Source organism: Polypterus senegalus, chromosome 1, assembly GCF_016835505.1.
Source record: "Polypterus senegalus isolate Bchr_013 chromosome 1, ASM1683550v1, whole genome shotgun sequence".
NCBI lineage: Eukaryota > Metazoa > Chordata > Cladistia > Polypteriformes > Polypteridae > Polypterus > Polypterus senegalus.
Window position 1 is genome coordinate 60623598 of NC_053154.1, and position 16732 is coordinate 60640329.

The window sequence follows — 16732 nt, forward strand, 5'->3', positions numbered from 1 at the left end:
CCGTCATCTGCATTATCCTTGCAAATTTTCCTTACATGTTAATTTTCTGTGACCACTGTGGTTTCATTTAGCATTTCATAAATAAAATTTCTGAAGCAGGAAATTATTAAAAAATAAAAATTTCTGAGCTGTAGAAAGTAAATGTAATTCATATATTAAGATAAATCAAAAATGGTGGTGCAAAAGTTATTTGTTTTTTCAATTAATACTGAAAGACCCCTATTTAATGGGAGGATATTTACTAGTTTGCAGCCCTTACATATATCTCCAGTGCATAGCTATTTCCTTTTTTTATTATTTTAATATATATTTTATTTTCAAACACCAGAACATTACAATGGCATGCCACTCAATCAAATATCTACCTTAACCCTCAACATGTGCAAGAATTTTGTGAAAACACACACTAGATCATTGTAGTGAAGCTTGTTGAATAGTAAAGTATATTCTTGAGGGTCCCGAGTACCGGAATATACCAAAAGTCATATATTCAACTCAAAGGCTGGCAAGATGCTAAAAACTTTTTACTATAACTAATCTTTTTCAAGAAAAATGACAGATGCCACTTCTGTGCCCACTATTTGCTGAATACGTATTAAGGGTGGGCTATCCACACGTAACATGAGGTAATAAACCTACCCATGCTAATCAAGAAAACAGGCAAACTAGCATATTGTTTAGAGGTTTCACTCACAGCGGCTGATCACAGCAGTGTGTGGTCACAGCAAGAAACACACACAATAAACATGCAACTTTCAACGCAAGTTTGTAAGAAATAAAGTAGAACTATGAGAGAGCAATTTATGGGGGATCACACTACAAGATTGTAGTCATTCATTGTGCGCTGTAAGCTCAATATAAAAATATTTGTGTCATAATGAGTCTTTCACTGTGTGCTACATGACCTCCGTATAAAATTAGTATTTGTGTCATGACATGCTTATTTTATTTACCGTATAATGAGTACAGCTTTCACTTTCTCTTGCTCACTTCACTTTTACATATTCTTTAGATACTGGAACAATTGAAGCAGGCTAAAATCTTAACATACATCTTTCTTTGAATTCAGTGTGGAAACATGAATAGCTTTTCACTATGCGCTGATTGTACCGTCCAGGCCAAGTACGAAACTTTGTGCTGTAATTTCCTTTGAATAAACATCAATTTTAGTAGATTATGCTCTTCCAAACCACAATCTTCACACTAAGCACAATGGGCAGTATTTCTACTTTCTTCTGGCTGGAAGAGACCACTGCAAAAAATGCATGGCACTTAGAAACTGTTTTTTTAAAAAGACACAGCGCATGCATGCACTGTCTTTTTCCCTTGAGCCATATCAAGCGTAAAACCCAGTATGCTATGGGAATTTACTAAATGCTATTCTGAATTGCCCCATCCTAATGCACACAGGGTTGGAAAGCTTCGCCAGCCTAATGTTCAAAATATGCCATGTACAGCATCATCAACTATTGGAAATATAGATTATCATTGCCATTGTGTGGTGTGGCAGTATATGAATGGATGAAGGGACACCTCAACATGCAATGCAAGTTGACATTATACTCTACAGCCGTGTCCCTCCTTGGAGCCTAATGCCTGCTTACGTTTTATTAGCATTTGAATACAACTCCTGAATAGGTGGACGCACCACAACTCAAACTACTATTTCTGAGAAAAGGGAGAAGCAGTAATTTTTGTCTTAATTCACCTAATTAAAATTGTACTAAGGTTACTGATCATGTTTCTGTCTTATTTCTAAGGTAAAGTAGCTTTAAAGTATTAATGGAATTAGAAAGAAAAGTGCCCCTAAACTTGCTTGGAATAATTGATGATGCTGCATTCTCCATAAGGTTATCTAAAATTACAAGTGTCTGTGTGTCCATCTGGTTATATATACCTCTGTCATTCAACAGATGGTGCTTCACAAACATTTATAGTAATAAATATACAACCTATACAACCATTTCCTTTGAAATTAATATAAAGAAGAAAACGGCAAAACAGGATTTAATTCCTACCTGAAAGAACGAGAAGAGCAAAAAATAAAATGAAACTCTTTAAAAACTGATTCTTGTGTTATTGTTTAATCAAGCACAGGCTAAGCATGCTTGTTCTGAAATAATATTATTGAATTCTTGTCGTATTTTAAAAATGTTTTAGGCAAATCCTACAAAAGAAATTTACAATTTTTGACATAATGTAGAATGTCACTTACCCACTGAGTTCTAGAAAGTGGGTTGGGATTTTTCTAATTAAGCAAGATAAGTCTGTGAGCTAGTATTGTGGTATTGATGTTACAATTAATGTATCCCAATGTACTTAAGTACAACCCAAGTGTACACCAAATATTGCCATGAATGGATTAAGGAGTTACTGTAACACCGAGGCTATCTGAGACATATGTAAACATTTTGTCCAAAATTATGTTAATTTAGTGCATTTCCAAAACAAATGGACTAGTGATGCTTGATGTTGGGTTTTGCCATTGCAGATTTTCATAAAGTATTTATGAAGTGTTTATATAGTACAACTCCAGTTCCAGTGAAGTTGGGACGTTGTGTAAAACATAAATAGAAACAGAATACAATGATTTGCAAATCCTTTTCAACCTTTATTCAATTGAATACACTACGAAGACAAGATATCTAATGTTCAAACTGATAAACTTTATTGTTGTTTTGCAAATCTTCACTCATTTTGAATTTGATGCCTGCAACACGTTTATTTAAGTTTTACACAACGTCCCAACTTCATTGGAATTGGGGTTGTATATACATACACTCTCTTACCTCCTTACATACTTGAAAATTAATGTTATACATTTCCAGCATTTTGTTTGGGTTTATCCATTTTAATCCAAATCAGCACCAGTCCATCTTTAATTTCAAATCATGAAGTACTTTCTTGGAACTGTTTTGGGAGGTTATCTACTTTTTTGCATGTTAAAACATAAGAGAATTGTAAGTTCAGAACATTCACTGTTGGGACCTGGCTGAAGGTTGATAATATTGTCCATTACTGATGGCTAGACAAATAGTCGATTTAAATAATCATCGTTGATTGTCTCTAAACGTTTGCAAAAATTTCCTTAAAATGCCAAAGTTCAGCTGTCTCTTTTTTTTTTAAATTTCACATGCATTACAAGAAAGTTGTCAGGCACTCATATTCCCAGGAGGAGGCACATGAAATTCCTGTGTTTAGCTACTTTAGCAGGAGTGTGCTATAGCTGAGAAAAGGCAGCTTGATGAGTGCATCACAAGCAAATTTGAATGGGAAGAGTGCAGGCATCTTTGTAGCCTGCATTGCTAGCAGATCCAGAGTGTCCATGGTTTCACGCTCTTTACATCACTCCTTTTAAGTACTTCACTATCCTTAAAATTGATCACTTACAGTGGCCACACAAGTTAGAATTCTTTTGCAAGCTTGGAAGGATTGCTGTTTTTAAAGGGTCCCCAGAAGCCACTTACAATCATGGCCGAAATTATTGACACCCCTGGAATTTTCCCAGAAAATGCACCATTTCTCCCAGAAAATAGTTGCAATTACAAATGTTTTGGTATACACATGTTTATTTCCTTTATGTGCATTGGAACAACACAAAAAACAAAGAAAGAAACCCAAATCTGACATCATTTCACACAAAGCTCAAAAACCGGGCTGGACAAAATTATTGGCACCCTCAGCTTAATATTTGGATGCACATCCTTTGGAAAAAAATAACTGAAATCAAGCGCTTCCTATAACCATCAAGAAGCTTATTACACCTCACAACAGCAATTTTGAGATCTCTCCATAGCTAGCCACTTCAGAACTCTCCAGCGCTTTGTCTTCAACCATTTCTGGGTGCTTTTAGAGGTATGTTTGGGGTCATTGTCCTGCTGGAACACCCATGACCTCTGACGCAGACCCAGCTTTCTGACACTGGGCCCTACATTGCACCCCAATGTCCTTTGGTAGTCTTCAGACTTCATGATGCCTTGCACACAGTCAAAGCATCCAGTGCCAGAGGCAGCAAAACATCCCCAAAACATCTTGGAACCTCCACCATGTTTGACTGTAGGTACTGTGTTCTTTTCTTTGTAGGCCTCATTCTGTTTTCTGTACACAGTAGAATCATGAGCTTTACCAAAAAGCTCTACCTTGGTCTCATCTGTCCACAAGATGTTCGCCCAGAAGGATTTTGGGTTCCTCAAGTACATTTTGTCAAACTCTAGTCTGGCTTTTTTACATTTCTGTGTCAGCAGTGGGGTCCTCCTGGCTCTCCTGCCATAGCGTTTCATTTCGTTAAGATGTCGAAGGATAGTTGGAGCTGACACTGTTGCACCCGGAGTCTGCAGAACAGGTTGAATATGTTTTGAGGTTGATTGGGGCTGTTTATCCACCATTCGGACTATCCTTTGTTGTAGTCTTTTATCAGCTTTTCTGTTCCGTTCAGGGAGATCAGCTACAGTGCCATGTGTTGTGAACTTCTTGATTATGTTGCGCACAGTGGACAAAGGAACATGAAGATCCCTGGTGATGGATGGACTTGTAGCCTTGAGATTGTTGATATTTTTCCACAATTTTTGTTCCCAAGTCCTCAGACAATTCTCTGCTCTTCTTTCTGTTCTCCATGCTTAGTGTGGCACACTCAGACACACAAGAGAAAAGCTGAGTCAACTTTTGTCCATTTTAACTGGCTTCAGGTGTGATTGCTATATTGCCAGCACCTGTTTCTTGCCACAGGCGAGTTCAAATGAGCATAATATGGTTGAAATAAAACGATTTATCCACAGTTTTGAAAAGGTGCCAATAATTTTGTCCGGCCCATTTTTGGAGTTCTGTGTGACATGATGTCAGATTTGGCTTTTTTTTCTCTGTTTTTTTGTGGTGTTCCAATGCACATAAAGAAAATAAACTTGTGTGTGATTGCAACAATTTTCTGGGAGAAGTGGTGCATTTTCTGGGAAAATTCCAGGGGTGCTGCTAATTTCGGCCATGACTGTATTTGCATGGTGGAATTTCAGCTCATACTGTAGGTGACTGATCCCCAGGCTAAAGCAACTTGTCATGAGCATTACAATACTTTTCACTCACTATCTGTTTTTCTAACCCTCTTATCCTGGTCGTGAGGCAACTGGAGCCTTTTCGTGTGTTATATTTTACATAACTTACGAAGTGAGATTCAGGAGTCAGACAGGAAAAGTGGCAGTGTGGTGGTGCTTGTTTTGTCTTGTTAGTAGCCCTTGAAATGGGCAGGTACCAGCGGTGCTTGAAACTTCAAAGTGACCCCTCCCCCTTTGATATCCTATACTAATATAGATGCGCTCCGACCTCCAAGGAGGAGCCCCCTGTGTAGTCATGAATTAGGAGGAGGAACAAGATGCTGACTAAGTACTGATAGTAATTTGGTTCCATTTCAAGCACTGCTTTCAGATAAATAGGAATGTAATTACAGTATACTATGTACACAAGGTAATAAATCCAAAGTAAACTAATTACACTATATATCAAAACAGTGACTTACATTTTTTAAAAAGCCAGTGCTAGCTCATAATACCATCATGTGCTTTTTGTAGCATCTCGCTTGCACACATAAGGTAACACAAACAGGTGGTGTAGCCAAGCCACAATAAAAACAAATGCAACGAAGTAAGATTTTTTTCTATAATATACTCCAAATCGCTTTTTTTTTTCCAGAAAATAGTACAAAGAGAACAAATGAGGATTTCGTGTTTGAGTGAAGTACTAGGTTGTTGTACCGTGTTAGCCATTATGAATGTAGAGAAAAGCCAAGCAAAATGACACCTTTTATTGGCTAACTAAAAAGATTACAATATGCAAGCTTTCGAGGCAACTCAGGCCCCTTCTTCAGGCAAGATGTAATGTGTTTGAGTGAGTAAAAGTAAATTAGTAACTTCTAGTTTACAGCTGGTAGACATTTATTCAAATCCATTTCATGATGCAGCAGATCTAATTTTAGAGTTTCATGCTAATATGGCATTGTGATTTCTAGCAAATTTTAAATAAACGTGGAATGAATCACCTTTTCATCATCGTAATAGCACTACCAAATATCACAAAGTTGCAGCAATCTGTGATAGAACCAAACTAGTACATCCTGAGCTAAAACGCTTGCACACCAGTCCCCCACGATCACTCAGTGTAGACTCTTTCTGCGGTACATTGGTAGAGCAGCTAATTATTCGTAATCCACAAGCATGTCTTCACCTCTCCCAAACATCCCCACTCCAAGGCAATGGAATTGAAAATGATTGATGTTTTGAAAAGACAATGTGAACTTTTAAGACATCTCACAGCCCCATTACCTATTTCACTGTCTGTATATTTTAATTCACCCTTGGTGTTCTTAATATACTTCTGGCCTCCTTAACATTGTTTACTGCTAAATTACTGAATCGCTTTGCATCACCTTTTGCCCTTTCTGCAATATTTATGTTCAACTGCTTTTCAACTTTCCTGAGGGTTTTTTTTTAAACCTTCGCTCTCATAAACCCTACATATAACCCTGGAGTTACTAGACTTTGCAGCATTTGCTTTATGTCTTTATTGACTTAACTACAGAGCATGCTTTAATTTTTTACCCCTCTTAAATTTCAGAATGAACTTGTCCTACATTAGATCTTAAACCTGCTCCACTCTTTAACTTATCCCAGTCCTGCATCTGCTCAAAATATGACCTGTTAATGTTATCTTAATTAAGTTTTTCCATATGCATTATGTTATGATCACTAAATTATTATTATTATATTAATAACAATATTAATGGTACAATCCCCTATACCCCCTAGTTCTATCCTTACTTCCCACCTACTGTTACTTAAATTTAGCACAGAAGTTAGATATTATGTGATGGCTTTTTACCGTGTGTCTGAACTTTTACAGTGCTTTGTGCTAGATATAAGGTTAACTTAAACAACTGCCACGCCATTTGGCCTTCTTCACATAGAGTACTGTAAAAAAGCAGCAGATTAATTTTTAAACGATAGCCCCAGTATCCTGTGCTGTTTAAAAATAAATAATTCAGTGATTTTCTTCCTCCTTGACTTCACTGTGACCCATTTTAATGTTCAAACAGAGGAAAAACAAAATTCATTTAAACAATAGACATTAATATATATATTGAAAAATCACAAGAAAAATAATTGTTATAAATGTAAGGTGTCTGGAGTGGTATCATACTTGTACGTTTCCTGACCTAGGAGCTAATATGTTATAGTTATAATTAAATAATATATTTTCACGTGACACTTGTTTTGTGTGTTTTCTCCCAAAAAAAAAAAAATCAAGAATAGGTTTCATTTCTGTGGCACAAAAATAGTTTTTCTCAACTCCAATGTCCCAGCCTAGTAAACAGTTCATCTGAGAAGACTTAACAGTACAAATGCGTAGTAGAAAGGCACAGAGAGTAGGAACTGACAGATGAGCTTTGTGAGTAAGGTGAAGAGACTTGCCTCTGTAAAGAAGAATTCCTTCTTGTCACACTGTTGAACATTTATCAGATCACTGAAAACAATAGGAACAGCAGCAAATATGGAAAGGTTAAGATAAACAGTAGATACTCGGCAAGATGTCAGTTGGTCTCAGGTCTTTAGCAAGATTTACTCCATCATATAAAATACAAATAGTGGTTATGTTTTTATGAAATAGTTTAGCTTTTTATTTTTTGTTTTTTAACTTGGTTAATTGAATTTTTTAAATGGAACCCAGGACCTAATAATCTGCTGTATTTGCAAACACAATTACATAAATGTATTGTTGTTCATTTTTAAAATAAAAAAAAATGTTATTTAAGACAGACGAGGTAAACTGCATCATTATATTGATTTTTAATCTATTTCATTCCTTATCCAGCACCTTGTGTCCTTTCAGAAATCCTCATATGCTTGTGCTGCACCCCAAGAATTTTTCTGCTTTTCTGAATCTTGCACAAAGTGTCTTCACTGGCAGTGATAGTCCTCTGAAATCTCTTCCTGGTTTGATTGCAGTTGTTTTAGGCTTGAGCCTCAGGTGCTCCCTGTGTGTATGCGTGTTTCCTCAGGTGCTCCTGTGTCCTCCCGTGTCCTCCCACTGCTCAATAACATACAGGTTAGCTGGATTGGCAGCGCTTAACTGGCCCTAGTGTGTGTCCATAGGTGTTCATCCTGTGATGGACTGGTGTCCTGTTCAGGGGTTGTTCCTGCTTTGTGCCCTATGATTGGTAGGATAGGCGTTTCATGCCTCTGCTCAGCATCAGCAGATTTGGATGGATGGAGCATGGTTTTCACAAATTATATTTTTACGCTTTTCTGTTTTACACATGAGAAGTATTACTGAAAGGAAACAAAAACACTTTTCTTTTATTATGTAACCATTGTTGTTTGTCTCTTTATGGTTCTGCTGTTATGGTAATAATCCTTTTCTTAGGTCCCAGTATGGTACTGATTTTCTTATTTGGGTCCTCGGGTTAAAAAGTTTAAAAACCCCTTAATTTACAGAATTCAAAGAGGAACTGCTGCTTGTAGCAAAGCAGTGAAGCACGTGGTAGACTGCAGGACAGAGTTTGTGGGTTTTTTCTTCACCCATTTATTCTACTTCAGCTTTGGCTACACAGCAGGGACAATATCTGTATTGGGATGCTGCATTCTCATTTCCTCTAAGATGGCCTATTTAGAGTCAGCAGTGAAAGTAAATTGAACAGCAGTGTGAATTGGAGGGAAACTGGAGTCTCTGGAGAACACTTGTGGAGAACATGAAGTAATCAGAAAGACTTTAGCTGGCCCACTGGGGCTATAAGACGGCACTACTGCTAGCTTTGGCATAGTAGTTGTGTCAGAATAAGTTTATTAATTAACCTGCTCTGCTCCTCTTCATGAAGATTATCTGTGGTTTTTGGATGTCTGAGTGAATGTGCACAGGCTCTTATCAGTATGTGAGTTGGAGAAAAAAAAGGGTTAAGTACAATCTGCTTTTTAAATGTGTTTTTGTAATAAAGAGTTCAGTTAATCTGTTGTGCAAAATGTGCTGCAGCCTTCAAGCGGATGTTCAGATGTTGGGTGTGTATTGGTGTTCCTGTCATTGCTGAAGTTTAAAAACAAAAAAGACATTCTTTTGTTTTAAATACAGATAAATTACAACAATTATTTCTTTCCTTTTCCAGCTTTTGACAATCTTTGTGAGTGCAAAGTTAGCTGCTTATGTCAAGTTCTACCAAAACAACAAAGACTTCATTGATTCACTTGGTAAGCTTTGGGATTTAAGTTAAAACTAAAGTTAAAAGGAAGGCTAGCTTTTGATTTTTGAGCAGTAGTGTTGACATTTTATTTAAATAGCCCTCTAAATGCTCAGAATTTGTGAATGTGCTCCCGTAAAATTATGTGAAGTTGTGGGATTTTTCTTTTGTGCATCTTCAGATCAAGATCTTTTTTTCTTCATTTTTGATCATTGAAAAGCCCAGGATAGTATTAATCTGCAGTTCATTTCAAATGATTTTATTTTGAAGTGTGCTGAACAAGTACATTCGAGACTGCTTTGTGTGCACATACAGCTAATTTGCTTTGGCACTCAAGACAGTGATGGAATTTTAATGTCAGCAGGCTCTTTATTTACACAGTGTATAAAAAGGAGTTGTAATTAACACTTGGACCCTCCCACACGCCTGGGTAATTGACTGTGGCAAAGGACTGCCAGTTCATAATCTAGTGTGGATATTAAAATTGCTTTTTTTCCTGAATTGAACCCCTAAACTTTAAGGGTCACTGGCTGTGCTAAAACTACTCGGAGAGGTAGAATTTTTATTGAGGCATTAAAATTTGACATATTAATGAATAAGTATGAAAATGTTAATTGCATAAGTAGTATCAGAAAGGTGAACTTTTTATAAACTGCAATACGGTTTACCTGGTGAGATAGAAATGTTCTCTATTATATAAAATAAATAAATATTTAATAAATTAGTCATGTTTTTTGTTGTAATTTTGAATATAGAATGTTCAGTACATACACAATTTGTTTTTAAGACTGTATGTATAGCTATGTATGTGTATATATATATGTGTGTGTGTGTGTGTGTGTGTATATGGAAGAGAAGGTACATTGTGATATAGTTTTGCTATATATTGCCTTTGATTCTTGTAAGTCTAAGCGTTATACTCTGATGAAGACCCCTGGCAGGGGTTGAAAGCTCAGGAATAAAAAACTACTTTTGATACGTTATACATTTTCTCCCTTTGTGGATCTCCAGCTGCAAAAAATATATATATATATATATATATATATATATATATATATATATATATATATATATATATATATATATATATATATATATATATATATATATATACACACCCACACACACATGTGGTTTACAGTGGATTCAGAAAGTATTCAGACTCCTTCACTTTTGTCACATTTTCCTATGTTGCAACTTTATTCTAAAATCATTTACATTCACTTTTTGCCTCATCAAGCAACACTCGATACCTCAGAATGGCACAGTGAAAACAGGACTTTTTATAACCTATGCAAATTGATTTTCAATGTATGCTTAATATCACATTAATATAAGTATTCTCACCCTTTACTCTGTACTTCCCGTAGTTGCAGCACCTTTGGCAGTGAGTGCAGCCTGAAGTATTCTTGAGTGTAATGCAACAAGCTTTGCACTCCTGCATTTGGGATTTTTCTGCTATTCTTTGCAGGCCCTCTCAAACTCCATTAGGTTGGATGGAAACCATTGGTGGTCAGCTATTTTCAGGTCTCTCCAGAGATGTTCACTTGTGTTCTAGTCCTGAAGCTGCTTCTGTTTTGTCTTTGCTTTGTGCTTAGGATTATGGTCCTGCTGGAAGGTGAAACATCAGCCTAGTCTGAGTTCCAGACTGCTCTTGTGCAAGATTTCATTAAGGATATCTTTGTACTTTGCTCTGTTTAGCTTTCCCTCGATCCTGTCTTGTGTTCCAGGACCTGCTGCTGAAAAGAGCCACACAGTATGATGCTACCACCACCATGCTTCACCGTTGGAATGGTACTGCACAAGTACCATTTAGTGGTGCCTGGGTTCCTCCAAACATGACACACTTTAACCTTGGTTTCATCAGATCAGAGGATCTTGTTTCTCTCAGTCAAAAAGTCATTTAGCTACTTTTTTTACAAACTCCAAGCGGATTTGTTGTGCCTTCCACCGCTCTGCCATAAAGCCCAGATTAGTGGAATGTTGCTGTGGTGGTTGTCTTTCTGGAAGTTTCTTTCATCTTCACTCAGGTTCTGTGGAGCTCATTCAGAGTGACCATTGCACTTTTGGTCTCCTCTTTTACTATGGCCCTTCTCCAGGTGACCAGCTCTTGGAAGATTTGTGTTTGTTCCAAACTTGTTGCACAGATATCAGTTATAGAGGCCACTGTTATCTTGGGAACCTGCAGAATTTCTATGGCAGCCTTTCCCATATCTGTACCTGCACATTATCCTGTCTCTAAGCTCTGGGGTCAGTTCCTTTGATACATGCCGTCCATTGTGTGACTTTAAAGACAGGTGTGTGCTTTTCTGAGTCAAGTCCGAGCAGCTGAATTGAGCACATCAGTGACAATCAATAGAATGGATGCACAATAATGAGACAAATTTCAAGTGTCTTAGCAGAGGGTCTGAATACGTGTGTCAATGTACTATTTAAGAAATGTTTATTATAAACAAAACACTAAAATCACATTTTCGCTTTGTCATTTTGGAGTACTTGTGGGGGAAAATACAATTAAACAACTTAACAAAGCTGTAAGTTAACATAGCAAAATGTGAAAAAAGTGAAGGAATTGGAATATTTTCTGAAGGCATTCAGTGTTTTGTGTGTGTGTGCGCGCGCCTAAGGAAGCGTATGCTAAAGAATGTGCAAATTAATTTTGGTTTCTTTGAAAGTTTCCATAATTTATTTTTGTTTCTTGCATTTTCAAAATATTTCATTTTTTTAAGAATGCATAAATAATGGAGTGATAATTTACCAACTCAGTAAGCTGAGTAACCCTGCCTGAACAGCAAACATACACTGCTTAATTGTTTTTAGGCAAGTTTTAGTCCGAATTATAAATTACAGATGTTGACAAGCTAGGCCAGAGCAGCATTGTATTTTGTCAACTGTATCGCCCTAACATATGTCGATGTTTAATGCGGTCTCAGCGGTTTACTCGCAGTGTTAAGATAATCTCAATGTGATTTGCATTTGTTAATTAAGGTTAATGTGCATTAATTGATTCTTGCTGCTTGTGTATTCCCATTAAGTGCATTTAGTTTGTAGCTGCACTCTGGTGTAATTTGGATGAGTGAGTTATGTTTCCTGGGCTTAAGTCCTGATTAGCCCGGACATAATTAGTGTTAATGAACTTTATTGAAGTAGTCAGTGGTGTATCTCTTGATAATTGGCCATATGGACATGCCGTATATTACTCGTAAAAGCTTCTCCTCTCAATGCTGTTGAATTCCCATTACACAGTTTAAATAACAAATGTTAAGTTTCTTTTCTTTTTTTTAATCTTATTTTAGTAATTTTTTTTTTACTTTTTAATTGCACAGATCATTAGGTTACTCCTTTAGCTCACAATAAACAAGTTTATTTCCCAGTTAAGAAGCTAAATTGTAAGTCATTTCTGTCATATTTGTTCAGTTCTGTCAGGTTTAATTTACAAATAATGTGCAGAAAACCTGGAGACTACAAACATGTCCAGGGTTCACATGTACAGTATAAATGCTGGCATACATTGATGAAGAAAGAAGACTGGCATTCCTCTCACTTACCCCAAGCCTACTGATTTTTTTTTTTATTCTTTAAAATTATTTTCCTTATCACACCAAATACTGTGCATTATTACATAAATGACTTATTTTATGAAAATACTTTAATTTTTCAAAAAAAAAAAAAAAAAACTTTGGATATATTCCTTTTTTCTGATTATGTTATGAACAATTAATTACACATGTCCCTGTCATGGAGTTCAAAAATAAGCAGAGTATGACAACGAGGGACCTTTGGCCAGCTGTTTCTAGCTCAGTGACTTTTTATTAGTTTACAGATGTCTGAATTTTCACACATCTTTATAAAAGTTTTGTTTTTAATGCACTGAAATCATTAACAGATAAACTAACACCTTAAGGAGTCTTTCTGAAACGTTATGATGTTTGGCTTTAGGAGCTCAAAATTTACAGACGCACTGTAAACAGCAGGTGCCCTTGTCGATCAGCTTCCTGAGCAGCTGGCCTTTTGTGTTGTTTTGTAAACGTTCCATCCATTTTGTTAGCATAAACAGCCCAGGATTGTGTTGAAGCAGCGCAGAGTGTTAAGAATGCCTTAGACGGTAATGGCCGTACTCGTTTTGAATAGATTGTTGACGGTCCTTTAAAATGTCCTGAGTTATGACAAAACTTCTCAGATCAGCACACATGCGTTTATATAGCAAACAGTTGAAATTACTTTGAAGCGTCATATGAAGCTCTTTTTAACATCAGTTTTTCATTCACTGAAAGTGAACTTTACGTTTCTAATGTGGAAGAACTGTAAAGCCAGGATGAATTCCAGTTGCATCAAACACTTTGAAGGATGTGAGGCGGGAGCTCAGAGCAGAGTGTGTATGCTGATGTGAATATCGTCTCACTGTGGCCATTTAGGTACACGTTAGTCCACATTGGTCAAGTGCTACTCTTTAAGGAGTGGTGACTGGCAGGAGAGACCAATTAGTTTGACCTTAAGGCATATATTGAGTGTGTTCAGAGAAAACCTGAAAACCCAATTGACATTTTATATTGCAAAAAATAAAAGATGCAAATCAGTATAGAATTGTTTACTTGGCATAGGTTGTGATGTTCGCCATATTCTTGGCAGACAAAATCATTTTTCTCTATCTTGACATGTTGCAGGGTTGTCTCATGAGCAAAACATGGCAAAAATGAGGCTTCTCACTTTCATGGGGATGGCTGTAGAGTACAAAGAAATTTCCTTTGACACAATCCAGCAAGAACTACAGATTGGAGCAGATGACGTGGAAGCCTTTGTCATTGACGGTATTACTGCCTTTCTAAAATAAAAATCTGTTGGCAATACAATGATAGGGCTGAGAGCCTGTAATTGTAACTAATAATATGTCAGAACAGCAGTGACGTGTTTTTGTACATATTTTAAAAACAGGATGTGTTTGTAGGCCGTAGTTAAAGGAACTGTACAGGATGTTGTCAGATTGGCATAAAACCAAAGGAATTTTGAATGGCCTTCATCTTTATTACATTTAAGATTCTGTTAAAGAGGTTTTTTTTTTTTTTTTCCTTTTGTTGGGGAAAATAAACTTCATAAATGCCTTGACTATCTCTGAGCTAAATTTTCGTTATTTGTATTTTTGTAGCTGTCAGAACAAAAATGGTGTATTGCAAAATTGACCAAACTCAGCGTAAGGTGGTTGTAAGGTAGGTCTTACTCTTCTAATATTTAGCTTGAATCTTTTTGTTTTGTTTTACAAGTGATTCATTTACACCTACTTTTATTATAGCAACTGTGGTCTTCGATATTTGTGTGGTTTAGAGTTAAGCACCAGCAGTTTATCATAATTTTATTAAATCTAGACATGACTATAATTACCTAGTATAATGAAAGCAGTTTTTTTCCAGCACACTTCCCTTAATGACCCGGCCAAGACTAGAATACTGATGTGTGTGCTGGCATTTGAGGGGCTCGGCTCGGTCAAGGCTACCGCGCTCTTCTCAACAATACAGCAGCCTTTGTGTTTTAGGAAATCAAGAGCCATTAAAACAAAATAATAAGTAAAGGAGAGGCACTACTGCTGCTGTTCTCATTTTTACACATTTCCTGCTCACATATTTATTCACAGTATTGTCCTCTGAAGTGCCTGTTTGTGGTTATTTTACAGTAAATAGTTTATTAAGAACCTTTATTAAAGTCAGGATAAATTTCAGATCTGCATTGCAGTAAGATACTATGGATAGAAATTCTGTGAAGCCATTTATAATATGACTATGGCTGCATTCATTACAAGGGCATCAAGTTTGATAGTTTGAACATGCTGCGACATAAGGGTTTGTAATTGTTATGTGAATCTCATTGAAAGGAATTCAGATTTGCTGAAAAAGGCTCAAGTGATTTCTTTGCATTTTGATAAAAGTAATAAATCATCTGTTTATACTGAATTGCTTTTTTTTATTTATTTTTATTTCAGCCACAGCACACACAGAACATTTGGGAAGCAGCAGTGGCAGCAGTTGTACGACAGTCTGAATTCTTGGAAACAGAACTTGAACAGCGTGAAAAACAGCCTTCTTAGCCTTTCCACCACTGCATGAAAGCATTTTATTTTTATACCACATACTTCAAAGAACTGATCTTTTCAGTTTATTTAATACAGTGTTTTATTTTACACATTAAACATGAGTAAAAAAAGACAAATAAACTGAAATAACCATGCCTCGCTTCATTTCTTTTAACTAAATACCAACTAGTATATTTGCTTTGCTTGAATTTGAAGATACAGGCTGTCGGTTTTTAGAATCAGTACAAGAAGTGACTTGAAAGAAGTCAACCATTTGGCAGGTGCTGCCTTTTCCTTTTATGATTTGGATGCTAGAAGCTGGAGTTCGGTTTACTGCTTACGTTTTTTTCTTTTTATCATTTGGAGAGGTGAGTTTTCTGAAAAGAAAAACAATATGAAGGTTTTCTAGAAATTACTAAAACAGAAGACTTGGGCAAATTACATTTTTTCCATCTAACTACTAACATTTTAACAAAGGGTTTAATTTGGTGATATGTTCGATACAAAACTCACCATACTTAAGTCTGACATTGGACTCCACTAATTTTTCTCTTGGCCCTTGCCTTTTAAAATAGAGCTGTTTAAACTCTCGTAAACTCTTTACTGAAATGTGTCAAGCAGTTTATTTAACTCCCTGCATCTCAATTGTAATGTGGTTGGTGTTAGTATCCACAATATAAAGTGCCAGTTACATGGGCAGCAGTTAAGTTGGACTTAACTGTGAGTACGTACTCCTAAGGCACCCAGCTTTTATAATGTAAAATACAGAAACAGATTTGAATTTAGGTGTCACTATTTCAATATGTTGTGTTTCATAACACAGCTGTACCCCAGTTATTCAAATAAATGTGTACCAGTGCTACCTCAGATCACTGAAAGCATGGATAAAATTCATGGCCACAGGCATTTCAGAATAAAAAGTACAGATACAATAGATTTTGGCAATTTATATGATACATTATCACTTAAGCCTAATTCCATACCCTAGTGAATTTAATGTAATATAACAACACTTTTGTAGTGCATCCTTTATTATACAGCTAATACGTACAATAGTTTTAAGAAGGAAGGTACGTATTGTTGTAATTATATTTTAAAATGAATAGGTTATCTCACTTTGAAGTTAAAAAATAAAATTATAAAAGGTAACAAAAACAAATCATTTTGCATTCCATGTTATTGACATAAACTTTAAGTCCTGCTGTGTTTCTTGTTAGCAGTTCCTCGCTTCTTGGCCACCACATAATGCAGAAGCTTTGTTAATCCAGATTTTGAATTTCAGTAGATGTTTTTAGTAGTACTAGGGTGTTGTACCGTGTTAGCCATTATGAATGTAGAGAAGAGCCAAGCAAAATGACACCTTTTATTGGCTAACTGAAAAGATTACAATATGCAAGCTTTCGAGGCAACCCGGGCCCCTTCTTCAGGCAAAATGTAATGTTTTGATATTTTGGGCAAAC

At 36.2% G+C, this 16732-nt stretch overlaps 1 protein-coding gene across 1 annotated transcript in view; it reads left to right on the plus strand.

Annotated features, from left to right (window-relative positions):
* The window catches only part of eif3m (eukaryotic translation initiation factor 3, subunit M), a 57344-nt gene extending 41925 nt beyond the window's left edge, over positions 1 to 15419 (plus strand). Inside the window, exons 8-11 of the mRNA XM_039749651.1 lie at positions 9140 to 9221; positions 13876 to 14019; positions 14355 to 14415; positions 15183 to 15419. Coding sequence (XP_039605585.1) covers positions 9140 to 9221; positions 13876 to 14019; positions 14355 to 14415; positions 15183 to 15306 — 411 coding nt within the window. The 3' untranslated portion in view covers positions 15307 to 15419. The remainder of the gene's footprint in view (positions 1 to 9139; positions 9222 to 13875; positions 14020 to 14354; positions 14416 to 15182) is intronic.
* The last annotated feature ends 1313 nt before the right edge of the window (positions 15420 to 16732 follow it).